This window comes from Habropoda laboriosa, unplaced genomic scaffold (genome assembly GCF_001263275.1).
Source record: "Habropoda laboriosa isolate 0110345459 unplaced genomic scaffold, ASM126327v1 scaffold666, whole genome shotgun sequence".
Classification (NCBI taxonomy): Eukaryota; Metazoa; Arthropoda; class Insecta; order Hymenoptera; family Apidae; genus Habropoda; species Habropoda laboriosa.
This window is the reverse complement of record NW_017100786.1, coordinates 131,181-150,880: the sequence shown is the minus strand read 5'-3', so window position 1 is coordinate 150,880 and position 19,700 is coordinate 131,181. Positions and strand designations below refer to the sequence as shown.

General features: G+C 39.8%; 1 protein-coding gene across 1 annotated transcript in view; it reads left to right on the top strand.

Moving 5' to 3' along the window:
• LOC108577220 (protein 4.1) overlaps positions 1-19,700 on the top strand; it is a gene marked incomplete at its 5' end in the record, with an annotated part of 173,845 nt that overhangs the window by 103,319 nt on the left and 50,826 nt on the right. The window contains 1 exon segment of the mRNA XM_017940351.1: positions 8,093-8,260. Coding sequence (XP_017795840.1) covers positions 8,093-8,260 — 168 coding nt within the window.

The window sequence follows — 19,700 nt, the reverse complement described above, 5'->3', positions numbered from 1 at the left end:
TTTGCTTTGCAAATTTTTTTATTAAGTGAGTTAAATTGTGTTGTTGGACTTGTTTACTTTTAATACGAATGAATAAATTTTGATTTTTTTTATGGGGCTACATACAGGAAAATGTAGCAACTGCGACTACTACGAAAGAGGATATGAAAAGAAGAATTCAAACCGCATGTAAATCCATAACTGCAGCAATGTTATAAAATATTCTCAAAATTATTATCACAAGAATAAATGCAGGTTTTGAAGTGAATGGACAATTGTTTGAACATCTAATAAAATAATTTTCAAAGCGCGCATTGGACCGCGCAGCGCATTGGGACGGCATCCGGATGAATTTGAATCTCCATCCTGACTATAATTATGAAATGATACATATCATTTTTCATATATATTTTTCAGATTTTTAAAAACATGACAAGTGGCTTTACAAAATTTATTTATAATTTTTACAGTGTGTTTCGTTTATAAATGTTCTTACAAAAGTTGTTTGGTATCAAGGGGGACCATGCGTAATATAAATAATTTTTCTGTAGGTGTAGTGGTGGGGGAGATATCAAAGTCATGTTAATTTTTTTAAATATAACCCTGTATTTTTGTATTCATAGTATGGTAACGTTTGTTGAGACGAATACAATGACCTATCACAAAATACAGGATTACATTTTAAAAAATTAACTTGACTTTGATATCTCCCGCACCACTACACCTACAGAATAATCATTTATATTACGCAATGTCCCCCTTGATACCAAACAACTTTTGTAAGAACATTGTTTTGATAACTTCAACCCTTCGTGAGATATTCCATCGTTTCCAGTTAAACGAAACACCCTGTATATTGAAAAAATGTGCGTACAACAAAATTAAAAATATACCGAGAAAGCTCTATCTTTTGCGACACGACTCAAATAAAAATTTTCTCTGTAAGTGTAATAGTTTCTCAGATAAAAATTCGTTTATACAGTTATGTTTGGCCAAAAATCCGTTTTTTCGCGATTTTCAACATATTATAATCTGTTAATATCTTTGAAGCCAGCAAAATGATGAGATAAACTCATTATTATTTCACGTAGACTACAACATATTACAGTTTCATCAAAATAGAAAGACATGCTGCCAAAAGTACCGATATCCCAGAACTTTAGAAAATGAAAATGAACAGTCAATTTTTTAAATAAATTCAAAATTTATATTTTGAATCTTTCTAATATGATGCATTTTAAAGCTAATGCTTGTAGTTACACTTATTAGATCATGTTATATGATAGTTATTGGCGCCCTTGGCATCGAACGCCCCTATGCCTTACATAGGCTGCTTACTTACATTAGTATGTTCCGGCAGCCCTGACCAGAACTTAACTCGACCGGCACATGCATATTGAATAGATTAGTACAGGATGAGCCACATAAAGTGTCACAAGCTGTTTTCTTTGAAACCATTACAAGTATTGATTTGAACTGTTTTTTACATTAAATAAGACAGGGGGCTAAGTATTCAGGGTGCAACAACTTTTTGGAGAGGGACTTCCAGGGAGACCAAGAGAGTCCCATCTTTCTTGTAGAAGGAATGACGTATATTCTTTATTATTCGGAAAGCTGTTATTGACCTTAATAACAGTTTCTTGAAATCTTTTTTTTTATTCTACATAGTTAAAGAGCTATATGAAGAGTGCTGTTCTTAAAGAAAATTTCGAACAGGCGTCAAAAGATAATCAAAATAAACGTATTCTGGGCTAAGAATCATTATATTAAATGACTTTACGAAAGTAATAATAATAATAATACTAGGGTGGATTGAAAAGTTCACGGCCTAAGTATGAAGGATTGTAGCTAAGTGCTTGTAATTTTTACCGAATAATATGTAATTAATTGTGTACTAATGTATACAGTTTCGTGTCTCTGTCGTCATTTTTCTCCCTTTTAGAGCTAGCGAAGCAGAGGTATTTGCAGTAGATGGAATAGAGATGGACAAAATTAGAAAACGAACAGCGATCCAAAACCTGAAGATAAAGGACCTCACTTCAAAGATCATTCAAGGACCTTGCAAAAATTATTCGAAGTCCTTGCGAAAATCATTCAAGGTCCTTGCGGTGATGCCCTTTGTCATCAGGTACTATATCATTCCTCGCTTCTATTCGTCTCTTCTCCGTCGCTGTAAACACCCCTACTTCACCAGCTGTAAAAGAGAACGAAAAACTGACACAGCCACGAAACTTCGTACGTCGGTACACAAATGATCACAGATTACACCGTAAAAATTGCAAGCACCTAGCAGCAGTTCTTCCCACTTAGGCCGCGAACTTTTCAATCCGCCCTCGTAATAAAAATAAATGACGGAAGACACCCGCAAAGACATATCAATAAAGTTTGGAACAGAGAAATGCAAAATATTGTTACGTACGTAAACTAGCCGAAATGGCGGCGCTTAGTACATATTTTGTCTATCGTGCACTCCTTGGACAGCGAAAGGAATAGGGCGCGAAGTGAGCGCATTCCGTTCCCATAGAATCTAACCTATCCCACTACCAAAAATTACATTTTTTTGGGGGATATATAAGGAGTAGATTTTTTACACTTTGTGGTTCAATCTCTAATTAGTTTGTTACTTTGCCAGTCGGAACGTTGACACGAAGCAAGAGCGGGTTACATTCTCTTTCGACCATTTTATTGTATTCATACTTTACGTAAGACTTCGTGTAAAATCGAGAAGGGGTATTCTTGCCGAGTTAAGAATTGACTAATTTCATTTTATATATAACTGCAACTTGTATCTCTTATTTATATTAGAATATAGCATTAAGTTATATTCACTTATCTCAATCCAATTCATCTTGTGTAATACAGTAGAACCTCGGTAATTGCACGAAACAGGAGTGAAAAAGCCTGCAACTGTTGAGGTAACCAAACAACTGTATGAAATCTCCTACTTCTACTATGTCTCCACCTGTGTATATCCGTAACTACTTACGTATTACTGCCTACATATATTGTATACTTGAAATATTATTAATAATTAATCTTATCAGTAAAGAATAATTTACCACATACATAGGAGAACTAATCACACATTATTTGCAGTAAACAAAACATTTATTTATATAATCTATATTACGACGGGGTTTATTTAATTTAATAAAAAAGAAAGAGAACGTAAGGTGAACTGTCCAACTTTCGATTAGTCTAATTTTTCTCGGAGAATATCGGAACGTATTCTGTATATTTCCGGAAGACGTCGATATATCGCAAATATAATAGCGCTTGAAAATCTAAAGGGTTCAGGCAGAGAGACGTTTAACGACGATAATTACTGATAGAGACTGATCTTTATTCATTGTCAAGGTGTGGTTTTTATAATGTAGATTTTACAAGGAGTAGGGTCTGTGTCTTTGTTCTAGAGTCTGTGACTTTAGTTCAATTCTGGAATGCTTAGTCTGGTTTCTGGTTAGACGAGCGACTAGATCATCGCTGCAGCTGAGAATGTGCTTTGGTTGTCGTTACAATATGTATATTGGCAGCTATAGATTTATATATGATAGATTTTGTGATTTTTTTTCAGCTGGTTCTTTTATGTTCTGCAAGCAAAGTATTTGACTTGGCACTGTTTCTTTTTGACTTTCAAGATAATTAATTAAATCGCTGCACAAATTAATTGCCTAATGATGGCGCACAACAAACAAAGCAGAATCGACGGACCTGAATGGTTGCTACAGTTTAGACGCTAGGATGCGTAACCCCTCTCCTAGGGTAGCCATACAACGAGACAACGCTGACCCCCAGCCTATCGCAGCAGCATTAAAAAGTCGGCCCGTGCAATACTAATCACTGAAAAGAGTCACGGCACGTCAGAGCTCTACTCTACAAGGTGGTCACGACGACAAAGGCAGTTTCAAAGATGCACCTGTAGTAGCGCAACATCCACTGTCGCAACCTGGCAAGCAGCGAAAAAGAGTAGATGCAGATGATCAGCATATCGTTAATCACTGGCAAGGAGGTGATGTAGCGACACCTTCTACGCTCGGTTACTAGAGGGACGGACTGACCGCGAATTCTCGCTAGTCCTCATAAAGGCTCCCGTTTGTATATATATAACTTCTGACCTAAGTCCTTGCAATCCCTCCCGCATCTAAGGCACGGGCCTCCTAGAAAGCCTTACTGACGAGTCCATTAGAAGTCCAAGACGAAACGCCGACAACCTTTCCTTTTCCGCCCGATCCTCTCTATCCTCCTCAGTTTCCTCTATCCCTTCAACATGATTTTCTTATTCAGACCCATAGAATATATTTACAAAGTTTGATACTTTAAACCTGAGACACCCAAAACGCTGATGCGTGTGACTGAATCTATTCTGATTGATCCTCTAAGATTCGAACTTTGGCTCCTTCGTTATTTAAAATGGTAAATGCCAAGTGTTCTTGATTTCAATTTCTACCACTAATAGCGCAGTGATATAAAACCAGTCCTAACCGATGCAGTAGGATGATGGTCACGGTGTTCTAGGACCCCATGGCCGTGCGACAAAAAAATACATTGGATGAGTGGTCTATTCTATATCTCGCCTGTGTTGGTATCACTGGCGATTTAAAAAAAAGTGCTACTGATGTGTTCCTCCATGCAATTACAAGAAGCAGGAAAATTCCAACCAGGGACGCTAATGGCGACCGACAATCTTGGAAACGAAGCGCGTCGCCTGTTCATATGCGATACGCAAACGAAAGCGCAGTTCCACTGTTCGGGTTATTTGAATTCCCAGTTATGACAATCAGCCTCAAAAATGCGGCACAAATATTCCACCGCTTCATCGACGAGGTGCTCTAAGAGGACTGGATTTCTGCTACAGATTCATCGATGATATCCTGATGACGTCAAAAGACTGAAAAGAACCCATAAAACATTTAAGGCAACTCTTTGAACGGCTTGCAGAGTTCGGAATTATAGTAAACCCGATAAAATGTGTATTCTGTCCTGGAGGTAACTTTCCTGGGCTTCAGTTTCAATAGCCAGGGGACCTGCCATTGCAGGAGAAAGTGGATGTAGTCATGGGTTTCCCCAACCAGGCCAAAATGAGCAGGTTTTTGGAGATGGTGAACTTTTATAGAAGATTCATCATTCCAGATGCCGCAGCGATCTAGAATTCCCTAAACGAGTGTATGAAGGGAGGTTGGAAGCGAGACCCTATCAAGTGGACGGCGGAAGCAGAAACGGCTTTCGAGATGACGAAGGATGCCCAGGCCAAGGTAACAAGATTGGCATATTCTTCGGGGCACGCGAAGTTGGCATCGGACTCGGCTATAGGAGCAGTGCTACAGCAGCTCCAGCAAGGAGCATGGAAACCACTCGCCTTTTTCTCGTGGAAGTTCAAACCGGCACAGAAGAACTATAATGCCTACGATATGGAACTGCTGGTCGCATATACGGCAATAAATTATTTCCGGCGCGCGTTGAAAGGAAGACAATTCACAATTTATACAGATCACAAACTTCTAATATACGCACTACAGCAAAAGCCAGAGAAATACACTCCTATACACTTCGGATACTTACATTTCATCGCCCAATTTTCCACAGACATTCAACACAGCCGGAAAGTATAACCTTGTAGCCGACGCATTGTCGCGAGTCGAAGAAGTAGTCACACCTCTCGACTATAGCGCTTTAGCGCAAGGTCAGCCGACGAGAAATTGAGAGAGACGATGGTAAATCCATCGGGCTGGCTCATCAAGAAAGTACGGATGGTGGAACCAGATGTCAATACAGGAAAGATTCGGTAAGAGTTCGAAATTCGGGACCGCTGTGGAACAGTTACCCCAACCGTTCTCGTGTAGATCCCAAAGAACTCTTATAGAATCTTTACTGTATACACTGCGACATCTCGACAGGACAAGCAAAGCCATTCGTCACAAAGGCGTTAAAGAGAACGTTGTTCGAGCGCCTGCACGGTTTGGCGCACCTGGGAGCGAGGGCGTCTATGAAATTAGTGACCAGAAGATACGTGTGGCCGTTGGTAAAAAAGGATTGCCGACTATGGGCAAAAGCATGTCTGTAATGCCAGCGGGCGAAAATAACGAGGCATATCTTATCGCCGGTGGGAGAGTTTGTGGCTCCGACCGCGCGATTCGAACACATCCACGCGGACCTTTACCCAACTCAAGAGGGTACATATATTGCTTAACACGTTGATTGCCACATTGGTCACCTGTGACCGGAGATTGCTTCCTCGATGGGGCCACGGTGGTCTTCAGTGACCAGAGGACCTCAAATGTTTTGAATAATTAAAATAAAATAAATATAGTCAACTAAAAATTTCGAAACATCATAGCTAACTAGACATTATTTTGAATTAAAAAAAAAAAATAATGAAGGATAATAAGCATAATATAATACAATACTTAGAATAATGAAAATTTTCTTGTGGCCCCCTGAGCAAAACATGTAAATCTGGTGTAGCAGTCAACGTGTTAACGTAGTGAACAAGTTCACAAAATGGCCGGAGGCGTTTCCGATTAAGTACGCGAACGCGGAAATAGTAGCACGCTTTACGAGGTTCGGAGTCCCCCTCAGGATAGCAACGGATCGGGGACGTCAATTCAAGTCCTGTGTTTTTAAATTCCTGACGCGTGCACTAGAAATGGAGTACCACGGAACGGTCGCATACCATCCGAATGGAGCGGTGGAAAGATTTCACCGGCAGTTGAAGGTAGTTGTAAGTTGCCACTCAGTCGCTAGCTGGACGGAACTATGTATTCCTGATCGTTCTGCTTGGCATCCGGGCAACGATAAAAGAAGACGCTGAGGCTACAGCGGCAGGAATGATTTTCGGGGAACCGGTGTGACTGCCTGAAGACTTGTTTGAGGGCGTCGAGCAGCAGGAGATGTTCCAATTTGTGGACCAACTTTGCCGACACATCCGAGCACTGAAGCATTGAGGCCATTAAAGACCGGAATCCACGGAAGGAAGCCGGTGTTTGTATTCAATGACCTGGCGTTGGCGAGCCACGTCTTCGTGCATCGGGGCATGGTGAAAAGACCACTCCAAGTGCTGTACGACGCACCTTATCCGGTAATACAACGCGACAACAAGAACTTCGTAGTGAGAGTTAACGCGCACGACATGAAGATCACGTTAGACAGACTAAAACCAGCATTTATTTTAAACAACGCAAACAATAATGAATAGATAAGCGAGGTCAGAGAAGGAACAATAAAAACAGTGTAGTTTAGCGCAGGATCCCGGAGAAACTGTTAAGTGTGAATTATATTGCGTAATTGTAAATTATATTGTGTTAAGTATAAATCATATTGCGTAGTTGTAAATTATATTGCGTTAAGTATAGATTGTATTGCGTAAAATAGGCTAGGTTAAAGTTAAGGGATTTCATATTGTAACCTAGGATATAAGTTCGGCGAGTATACTAGATTACACCCAGCCGTATAATGAGTTGCAAAATCTCAAGACAACCTCCAAGATTTCCCTCCTAGCGCTATCACTGGTGAGGGGGTGGTATGGGGGACGCTAGTCTCCTAATAGGGACATTTAGTTTCCGGGATATGTCGCTGCTGAGATTACCCTAGAGGCGACAATAGATTGACATGGTGGAGACGCAAAGGCGCGGGCGGTACGTAATACGCCAGTACACGCAACAACCAGTAGGCAACAGAGCACGAAGCAACGTAAAATATACGCATACTCTAAATTTCCTTGTGTAGTTACTAAACCAATTCCTACATTGTATTAAAAATTTACTTACTCATTTTTAGAGAATATAATTTCTGTAAGTTGGTATCTGTGAGTTTGAATGAGTGTCACTAGGCAAGTGGAAAACGTTCGGTTAAAAGGTTCCGGAACACGGGAGTGTGAGAAGGTGCATAGAAAACCAAAGAGAATTTTTTTATTTAATTTAATTACATTTGCATAGTTAGCTACTACACCATCGTTATTTAAATTATTATTTAGATAATTTAAATATTTTAATATTTAAAAAGCAATTCACAAACTACCTGAATTGAAACTTGAATGAAATCTAAAAAACTAATTACATTACATTATTAGTACGATTTATAAAACGAGTAAAATACTTACAAACTTTCGAATTTACAGGATATTCCAGTCTGCCACGTAGCTGCCATACCGCAGGATTAGATGGCGCTGGAATGTCAGAAGGTGGTACCGGTGTTCCATTCAGTTCGCCCTATTGTCCAGATAATACTTTACCACTCCTGGAAACTGTATCGGAGGACCAAGAAATTCAAGCCAGGAGAAACAACGGTGAGTCATTTTCGTTATTATATGCATATGGAGTCTTCTACTTCATTGTTTACAACTTGGATTTTTCTATTATCTCGCGGCGCATGGCTTATAATAAATATCAACATCAGAATTTATTATTTAGCTAATCTGTCAAATAATTCTAGAGAATGCATATGAACGTATAATATTAAATAACTATGATAATATAACACATAACAAATTTTTGTTTATACCAATATTAAGAATATTTCTTCATATTTCTAACACAATGTTGTTTGTTTTTTTATTACAGTTGATTATTTAAATTTATGCATACTTTATATATTAAGTACGTGTTCACACACATATACGCAGGCATGGATATGCAACTGCAAAAATTCATTTTCGATTCTATTATCAATATTGGTGAAAGAACTACGCGTCACGATGCAATGAATTTACACATGCGTGCCTGTGTAAATACAAATAAGTACATGTTTTTTGATTGTAAAACTACACTCTTATTAATATTATAGCTTCTAATCAGTAAATATTTAGAATACAAAAAAACAGTATACATTGTAATTCTGTCAGTTCATTATATGATAATTTTTAAATTACATTTATGGCAATGAACTTTGTACCATTGTATGAACATTCCGCGACAACTGTTTTGACCTCATCCAGTTATGTCCCGAAAAATCATAAAGTATTAACTTTTCTTTAAAGAACGTTATGGTTCCTTTATATGATGTGAATTACCCTTCAGATAATGATAAGTAAAGTTTCCTATATCAGGTATACAAGTACCTGTATCATTGGGGTAATTTAAGTGCGACAACTGTTTGACCTCACTCTAAAAATGTAACAATTCCATGAGAATATATCTACTAATATAATACTACTAAGCCGGATAAGAGGGAATCTACTGTATATGAATTGATTTATGAATGGTAATATTGTAAAGGACATATTAATGTTATAGGCATATCATATTTGTCATGATGGTCGTGAAGGTCATCAAGGTGCATCCTTCCTTTGCACTAATGGGACTCTTTTCAATCAACGGGACTTCGGTTGCGATTGGTGGTACAATGTGAATTGTGCTGAAGCCCCAGCTTTGTACAAGTAAATTTTTATACCTACATATATATATTTTAATTTTCGGTTTGCAAATGATTCCACACCCGGCACCGTCCCTTCCCTGGGGACCGCCTGCAGGAGGCGTCTCGCGGCCCCAGATACCCGGACCGGGGCATTTCGGCGACTCGGCCGTGGGGAGGAGTAACTCCTCCCCCACTTCTTATCCTGGGGGCCGGCTTAACACCTCCGCCGGGCCCTTCGGATCCGCCTCCGAGAGGGATCCAATCTCTCTCTCTCGGCGGCCTCCTTCTGTAGCATGACCTGCTCACAGAAGGAGGTCGCTGCGTCCCAGGACAATTCGCTCGCCAACATCGCCCTAACTAGGGCTGCCGGCGAGAGGTTCTGGCTGACCTCATCTACCAGGACTCGGCGCTCCACAGCCCACGCGGAACACTCCGTGAGGGTGTGTTGCGCCGAGTCCCTCATCCCGATAGGATCGCTCCGCCCTGGCGGAGTTCGCGGACACGCCTATATACATATCTGGGCGTCTCCCTCCGCTAGGTACTCGAATGGGACGAGTCCTGCCAGGGTCATCGCCGCCTCGTAAGAGACTGTGCGGTACCCGCGGACGACTCTGATGGCCATCACCCTCTGTAGTATTTTAATACTTAGTATTTTTTCCATTAACCGAATATTCTGTTCGGCATGGAGTCATAAAAATTTTCTGTAATTTTTCATGGAATTTTCCTCCAAATTAGTTTTAATGATTCCTCTAGTTTTCTCGTACTATTGTATTGCCTACAGTCTTCGTAAACTTTTCTTGCAAACCATCCCCACAAATTTTCAATAATGTTTAAATCTGGTGATATGGCTGGCCAATCCAACACCATTACGTTATTTGGTAATTATTCACAGTAAGGGAAACAGCTCCGATGACCTTGATTTTTACATATGTTGTTAAGAGCATTCTCCTGAGCAACCTCCAAAATGTTTTAGCCGTCCCTCGTTATTCGCTGCCAAGGTCGTACACGTATAAACAGAATTCGCTGTAGTGGTAACGACAGTTATTCGTTAATAACTTTAAACCAATAATGAGGGATGGCTAAAACCTTTTGGAGGTTGTTCGAGAGAATGCCCTTAACAACATATATCAAAATCAAGGTTATCGGAGCTGTCTCCCTTATTATGAATAATTACCCGTTATTTTCAGCAAAATAGTTTTTTACTGCTCTTGTTATGTGTATGGCTGCATTATCTTGCTGGAAAATCCACTCTCTCATTTTGTTTATTAGAGAGTAATCGAATATACTTGGTTGCATCCTGTTTTCCTGTGAGGATGGTAAGTTCAATTACTCCATAATAAGACGTGGCACCCCAAACCATCACAGATCCCTGCCTACTATGCCTATGAGTTAAGAATTTCTTTTCTTTACGGATATCCTGGAATTATAAGCATATTCATCCGGTCCATCTAAACAGAAACGCTTTTCGTCTGTAAAAATTACTTTTCGCTACGTTTCCGCTGTCCAAGCCATGTAATTCCGTCCAAATTTTAATCGAACCAATTAGTGACGACGTAACAATGCAAATGTTTTCTTTAATTTCATCCGTTTAATAAAGGGAGATGCCTTTACAATTCGCTGAACTGTTCGCACAATTGCAGAAATGCTGACAGATTCGACGATTTTGCGAGCAGATTGAGTTGAATTAGACGCCTCCCTTAAAATTAATGGACTTTCTCGTTCTGTGGTTGCTGTTTTTACACTACCTTTTTGGTTTTTTCCGTAATTTTCAGGATTCGTCAAGTAATTGTTAATTACACGAAGACTGCGGTTAATTCTTGGAGTGATCTCCCGATTAGAGTATCCTTCTGCTTTGAAAGCCTGAAGTTTTCCAATTACCTCAGAAGTTAAATACTTTCCACTATGCATTTTGTTCAACTAGCACACTTGAATACTTCAGTAGTAACAAACATTTCAGGAAAACGATGTTGTTTCTTTAAAATTGACAAATCTACTAATGAGGTCAAACAGTTGTCGCATGCTTATATCTGTTAAAGACAATAAAAAATTGTTAAAAGAAGCATAGACTGCAATAAAACTTTGGAATTTATGTGAATCATTTATTGCCAGAAAAGGCATTTAGCGGAAAAGTGTGTACTAATATACTACACACAGGTAATGAGTTTTAGCAATATACCTGAGTGAGGTCAAACTGTTGTCGCGAAGTGTATATACATAATATTTTTCAACAATACTTTAAATTAGTGCTATCTATCGGTGGAGTTTCCCATATAGCTTTGACCTCTTCTAATACAGTACATTATTTTAGAGGATAATCCAAATAGAGGAACACCTAAATATCTCCGTTATTAATGGTCGCATAAAAAAACTCCAGAGGACAAAGTTATACTGCTTGGAGGGGCGCATGCAATGGTAGATGAAACTTTTTCTTAAAGTCATTTCTTTATGAAATTTTAAGGTTATCGAAGTCTTTTTAAATGGGACTATGACCTTTACGTGACTTTGAATACAAAAAAAATTCATAAACGTTGGGCAATTGGTGAAATTGTGAGTCGTGGCCTGTCTTTCGAAGTTCAACTCTTTGTGTAGCAATGTATGATGTCTACGCTTACATTGTTTGCATGAACTTGGCGAGACATTCTTTAGCTGCATGATTTGGTCGCAGGCAATTGATGCAGAGACCCCCGTTTTTTTTATCATAACCAGCCGTTTGGAGTTTCGGACAGCTAGATGCAAAATGTTTGTCTTCACACAACTGACACGAAATGTGTTCAGGACGTAAACGTTACTGTTTAACGTGTCGTCTCAGTATATTGCACCCTTCGTAGTTGTTAAGCACTCGGGTACTAATTTCCACGTACTTCGAATATTGCACTAGGTGCCGTCTGAAGACTGAATGTATTGCATTGAGAGTCTGACTGAATCTTTAATATTCCTAATATAACTGATGGTCTGTGTACTAACACTCTCTCGTCTTAACCTAAGTCGGCCTTCTTATCGAGTCGTCCCTTCTCCAAATCTTCTAAAATTTGAAGAAGGAACGCGAAGGGAGGTTCTTAAAATTACTAAGTGACCAACCCCGTATCACCCCCTTCCATTGCGCCTGGAGCGCGTCACGTCCTTGGAGCGGGGGTGACGAAGCTGGTCCTTGCTGGACGGAAATTTGACAACAAGGGGGGAAAACCCGGCCAGGTCAACTCTGACTCTTCGACTCGTTCGGAAAGTCAGGTACCGAGAGGCCTCGGTACTTACATCGGTTCCGGAGACCCTTTGGGGGTGACTTTATGATATCTTGCCTTACTGACTGAACAATAGCCTATTCTTTAATATTTGAGAAATTCTAGGTACCGCACGTTGGCTGCTAATTAAAAATAACGGTTTGCTGAACCAGAAATCACGTATCATAAAATCGTCCCCCTGCTGTCCTAACAGTAGTGCCGTCTGTTGTTCTTCTCGAAGGACCACCCAACGTCTCCGTTGGGAACAAATTAACACATCTTGTACTTATAATTACTTTATTTATCACTAGTTACACAGGCTGCAACTGTAGCCCGACGATTACGTTCGGATAGTGTCTGTCACTTATTGAACGTGGAGATGTCTATGATCTTACTATTCGGTGGTACTCTGTGTACTATGGTGTTCTATGGTGTTTTATCGTCTACTTCTTTCGAAGGAAGCGGCGCTCCTTCCACGGTGCCCCTTCCTTCCTCTAATTGCACGCTGATTGGGTAATTTGGGAAATTCCAAAAACCCAATTAGCATGCTCCAGTGACATCGCAACACCCTTCTCTTGCGCCCTAAACGCGCGTTATCTTGGAGAGGGGGTGGCGATGTCCCGAGCTGAAAGTGGCGATGTCTGGCAACAGCGGGGAACTTCCGCTAGGTTCGACTTCGCCGATTTCTTGACCGTCGCGACTGGTCTATGTCTACCCTTTGGAAGACCTTTTGTTATGGCAAGGCACTTGGCTATTGAGGACGAGAGAAATGAGTTTCTAAAACTCTGGAGTTGTAAACCGAACTTTCTCTCGCCAGGATATTTTTTATTCGACACTCATGCTAACAATACCCAAAATCCTAATCTCAAAAACAGCCTCTTTCTCACGTTCGTGCCATAAATCGTTGCGCTGAACAAAATGTTAAAGGCCGAATACGCAACATTAGCGATTTGTTTCGGTTTAGCCAACTCGTGTGCTCTACCTACTGACGAGCTGCATGTTGTGTTCTCTAAAATCTTCCGTCTGGCATGTAAATATTCTAGAAGTTCTCCTATGGAAGGTAGAACGCGTCTTTGGGTTTTTTCCTTCCACTTTAGCCGTGCTTCTTCTTCGAGTTTGGACGTAATCGCGTATATCGGAAAGGCTTCTAAAAATGGTTTGTTTAACACTAACCGTACCGGCACTTTATGTATACCTACCTATTCTTGCCGTAGCCGGTCATATGACCGATTATGAAATAAAGATCATATTTTTCCGAAAAGAATAGATGTGGTTGTCAATTTAATATAGGAAACAACGCAGAAAATAGCCTTTAGATAATAATAAACAAAAATTACATATCAAATTTTATAACCAGTTATTTGACCGGGCGTGGTACGGTTAGTGTTAATGCTTTCAACGTGCGATAGCGTTTCATTACTTGATCTACGAGTTTACCCAAGGATCCAACGTTTGACCGTGTGTGTGTTAGTAATTCGAAGAATGTTTTGATTCTATTGTTGATGACGATAGTGGGATCGTTATAATATCGTTTCAGAATGTTCCATCCGACTGAATAGTTTGCCGCAGTGCCTCCCAATGATTCTATTTTTTTCCATAGCTTTTCCAATAAGACATGATCGCAAATAAATTAGCTTCTGAGCATCGCGGCAATTAGGGTTACCATGAATCGTGGAACAGAAGGATTCAAAAAAACCCGGCCATGCTTCATACGAACCGCTGAATTTTAGTAGGTTACATGGTCGGAAATAGGGCGTGCATTTCGGACGCGATTGTGAGAGGCGACTGTGTTATCGGTGATACGTTGCCTGAAACCCGAGGGTTGTGCAACGTATTCGCGTTGGCCTGATTCGCCCTGAAATTAACTGGTTGCTGAAACTAATTGTATCTGTCCGCGCTGACTCCGCTGCAATTTATCGTACTCTTCAATGAGACATTTCGCTCGCCCGATTATTATTATTAACGCTCAGTGAGTCGCGTTTCGTAAGTTTATGCATCGGTGCATTGCAAAAGTCCAATTGTACTGGTTTATTAAATAGAAATCCATATTTTTGTATACACTAGTCGATCCAGTTTTTCACTTTTTACAAAAAAATATTAAGGTATTTATACTTTAAAATTATTAGTTCAAAAGTTATTGCAGTTTTAAATTTCCTTAATTACATTTTTGTCTATTGGCACATTTTCGAAGATATACTGTTGTGTACTTCTCTTCTACGCATTACAATGTTTATAAACATGAATCCACTGCAAATACCAACTAGTGTAAGATACCTTATCATCAGTAACGTTTCGTTCAGTAGGAGAAAATCATAGCACTTGCAAATATAGTGGAAAAATGGATACGTCCGTCTTGTTTATTATATACATATGTATATGCAATCAAAATACTTCTGACGTTGTAAGGCTGTATAAAGAAACGTATCCTTGTTGTTGTAACTCAACGACGGATTTAACCGTGAGAGGTGGGATCGCAGAAAAGAAACACATTGACAGACTTCCTCTGTAATATATGTATATGTATAAAGTTTTATACGATACTATTTACACCGCGACACAACGTGGACGCGCGTGGAGAACAATTAAGAAGCGTCTTCTCGCCACCGATCGTCACTTACATATTGGTGACGTACGCACGCACTGAAGCCCCGTATCGCAACCGGGTCCCATTTCCAACAATCCTAACCAAAAACAATATGATAATTTGTGTGAATATGGCTCGTTTTATAAACTAAAAAAAAAAATGTATCAAAACCAATTTTACAAAATGAGGAATGTATTGTACCAGTGCTGATGTATGTTGAAAATAATCCTCATGCGTCCGTTTGAGATATTTCCAAGGAATGCGGTTTTTGAAAACACATAATTCTCAAATTGCTACGACATATTTGAATGAAAGATATCCAATTGGATTGGTACACGAGGTTCAATTCTGTGGTCACCACGATCACTGGATCTAACACCGCCCGATTTCATAAAAGACAATGTATTCTCGACCAATTATTATCAGTGCTTAAGACATCCAACAACGTATTTTACTGGAAATATCAAAAATTACGGAACGAGACACAAATCATGTACATGATGTAGACAAAAAGCTCGCGGAATGGATTTGTTTTTCTTAACTCGATAACACTGCTACTCTTTCTTCGATTGAAATGTGTAGGCGATAGCTTTATCTATCATCAGGTCAAGTTTCATCGCCGTACGACTTGTGGTTCGCATGCAGTGATAGTTTTAGTACGGTCTTGTTATTATGTGAAGCAGAATGCCTCGCGACTTTTTGAGAGAACAGAGAATTAACATCAAGTTTTTTGTGAAACTTGGTAAAAGCGGTTCGTAGATTATGGAAATGTTAAATATAGTATAAGGAAATGAAACTATGAAACATATGGTAGTACACAAATGGATAAAAAGGTTCAAAGATGGAAGAGAAGAAGCGGAAGACAATTTTCGGGAAGGTCGGTCCTTCTCTTTGATGGGAGTGTTTAACCAACAGGGGTTTATGGCTCGGATTCCAGGCGACGTTACTTTTGAGAAGTTTTTCTATAAGTTTTTGATAACAATAGCCTATTCAAGCCAGAGGGCAAATCCGGTTTATTACCTGATGGCCGCGGAAATTCTCCATTTCTGCGGGCCACATGGTAAGCCGGTACTTGCCTCTGCGCGCTCAGTAACGGTAAACATGCCTTAAACCCGTAAAGTCGACGTTTCGGCAAGATCGCCACGCGGGGCTGACACCCCCGTTTGGGACCGCCTCTCCCTCTCTGCCCACGCCCTACTCAGCGGACCGCGGGGGAGTGCACGAGGGTTTAGGAGGGCGGCTCTAGGGGGTGAAAGGCCCATTAAACCCGTAAAGTCGACGTTTCGGCAAGATCGCCACGCGGGGCTGACACCCCCGTTTGGGACCGCGGGGGAGTGCACGAGGGTCTAGGAGGGCGGCTCTAGGGGGTGAAAGGCCCATGATTTGCCAACAATTTTAACTCCCCATTTTGACAAAATCATACATATACAGTCAATTCACGACATTCCACAGATTTTCTAAGATATACGTAGAAACAATCGACACACTTTGAGCGCACTATTATAAATAAAGTGCGGTCACCATCGCGACACTAAGTAGTTGGCACATACACGTGCAATAATTACTAACGCCAACCCGACCTTCCAACCAACAAGAAGCGCGGGAAGCTGCGTTAACAGGAATTACTACTCGGATGATCGTTGAAAAGTTTAAACATCAGCAATGGAACAGTTGGGGAAAAAACAGGTGGATTCTTCAGCATGACAACGCACCGTCCCACACATCGCTCGGCGTCCGCGAGTTTATAGCACATTATAGCATTATGGTCCTTGATCGTCCACCCTATTCCCCGGATCTTGCTCCATGTGACTTCTTTTTATTCCCCAAAATCAAAAATGTCATGCGAGGGCAGCATTTTGGGGATATAAAAACTATACAACGAGAAATGACGAGGGTGTTAAAGAGCAATCCAAATGAGGGACTGCAGCACTGTTTTACAGAATGGAAGCGACACTGAATGAAGTGTATAGAATGTAAAGGGGAGTACTTTGAAGGTGATAATGTATATTTTGACTTAGATACAAATAAATAATTTTTATTAATTATTTCCGTGAACTTCTTGTCCGCACCACGTATTAAGCAACCTAAATAAAAGAATGAAAAAGTGCTTAAAGCGTAACGGAGGACCACTTTAATAGTTTGTTATAACGTAAAGAATGACGTTTGCTAATACACTGAAATAATGTAGTCAAATTTAAACTGCAATAACTTTTGAACTAATAGTTTTAAGGTATAAATATTTAAAAAAATTTTTTGTAGAGAGTGAAAAACTGCGTCGACTAATGTATCCAAAAATATGGATTAACATTTAAAAAACAAGTGCAATTGCACTTTTCTGAGGCAGCGATGCACAGAAATGCATAAACTTACTTCTAGAATGTGCACCACTTCACTTCATTTAATTTTGTAATTTTGTAATTTTTCCATCTCTAACTATACTATTTAGGTACTGTGTACTTTGTCTAACGTAAGAGTAACCTCGCTTCGCGCATGGGACGTATTTGAGGCGGTGCTACAACGTCCGAACCTCCACTTAATCGCCTACATTTTTCTCCGCCTTATCCTCTCCTACACTCTCTGTTTATTGTTCTACGTGTGACGCCTTCATATACACTGTGATATAATTAATTCCGTATACTCACGTTTTATAAAAATTCTTTTGTAGTTGTTTTGAACGAACTTTAAGTGTTTATTTAACATGTGCATATGTTATTACTTTTAAACATTTTGCTGTTTTTCAAAGTTAATTTAGTGTATTTTTATTTTATCTCAATAGTTATTCTGCTATCATAGTAGTTAAAAATTCATAATTTTTCAAAATCTAACTTTTGTAATACGTTAAGACAAATTATTTATTTTTTAATGAGAAATCTAGAATACTTGTTCAAAATATCGAAAATGGCATGTTATGACACATTTTTTGGCCACTGAGGGCGAAAGAAATTATCTTCTAATTTTCCTCTCACCAGGACATGCTAGTACTGAACTAAAGCCCTAATCTCAAAAACAGCCTCTTTGGTACGTCCGTGTAATAGACCGCTGCGCTAACGCGCACAATATGCATACTTTTAGACTACCGGGTAGATACTCTCCACTCTATGCACGGTTTATGTTAGCATCGGTGATGTCACATTTTGGGACTAGCCAAAGTAGCGCTATCGGTAAGCAGTAATGGGAACTGCGCAGATCGATCGAAAATTGGTCTGAGCGTGAGGTTACTCTTACGTTGGACAGAGTTCATCTTAAAAATACAGCTATGTAGTCCCAGTTACTGTTGGGAGCTAAAAAGATGGCAGTCGGCTCTGATTAGCTCTAGTGCAATAGCAATATCGCATTTCCTTAATTGGCCGAAGGGTCACATCTGCTTATTTGACGCTTGTAAGCAACGCGTAACAAAGAAAGTGATCACGGCGCATCGGAACTAACAATGAGTAGGATAGAGCGATAGCGAGCGCCGAAATGCAAAGCATTGTCGTAGGCACAGCTTTTTATTTTTTATACGGCAAAACGTATCAAAAGCTTGCTAACTTTACGTCGGTTTACGGTACTTTTATCTTTTCATTCTTATACATATGAAGAATATGTTCGATTTCATAAGATATAAGTGGAAACAATCATATTAGTAGAATTTCCGTATTCCTTACGGATATTGGAATCCTACTACTATGTCAGCGTGGGCCGTGTTTCGGGACTTCGAGAGCGTCAAGAGTGGAAATAGGCGGACCGAACCGAATCTCTCCTGACCTGTGTAACGTTCCAACTGATATCTTCCTAGCTTGCAGCAGTACTGTGTAGAAGTCAGGAGTTTACCCCTGGAAGGAATGCGGGTCTGATTGGATCGTGTCCTCGTAAGGCCACGTTGGCTAACACAATCATAGAAATAAGGCGCACGTATTGTCATTATTGGTCGAACGTGATAACATCAACGAATCAGATCATCAAACACTGCGTGGCTTAAGGTTCAGGCAGCGCGAATGAAGTACCCCTTTTCCCCCTGTGCCGTCCCGGGGACAAACTCCTGAGCTCTACACAGTACTTGGGACACCCTGCATGAGTCTTCTAGACATCTTACTAGCAAAAAAGTCCACTAGGAGGCCCAGGACGAGACATACCTTTCCTTCCCTTCCCTTTTCCGCCTATCCGCTCTCTATTTCTTTTTCCACAACCACACGCCTTAACCTCACCAATCTACTGGTACTACAGTAGAACCTTAATTATCCGAATTAATCAAGACATAGATTGTTCGGATAAGCGGATTTTAGCAAATAATCGAATAATTCTGTTTTCGCATGAAAGAAGATTGTTTATCTTGAAATACTTTATAAATATTAATATTAGACAAAATTAAAACTTTTGAACAAAAATTTAGCAATTTTCTTCAGTTTGTTTTTATTTCTCAATCTTTCTTAGATTCGATGTTTCGATAGTTGATCGTTCCGCTAATCGGCATTCTGGCAGTTGAAGTTCTACTGTATTTTTATAATGATAGGTCGACAATTATAGAAATTAAAATTTTCGTTATTGGGTAATTCGTAATGTGCACGGTATGTATCTCTTTCGTAGTTTAATGA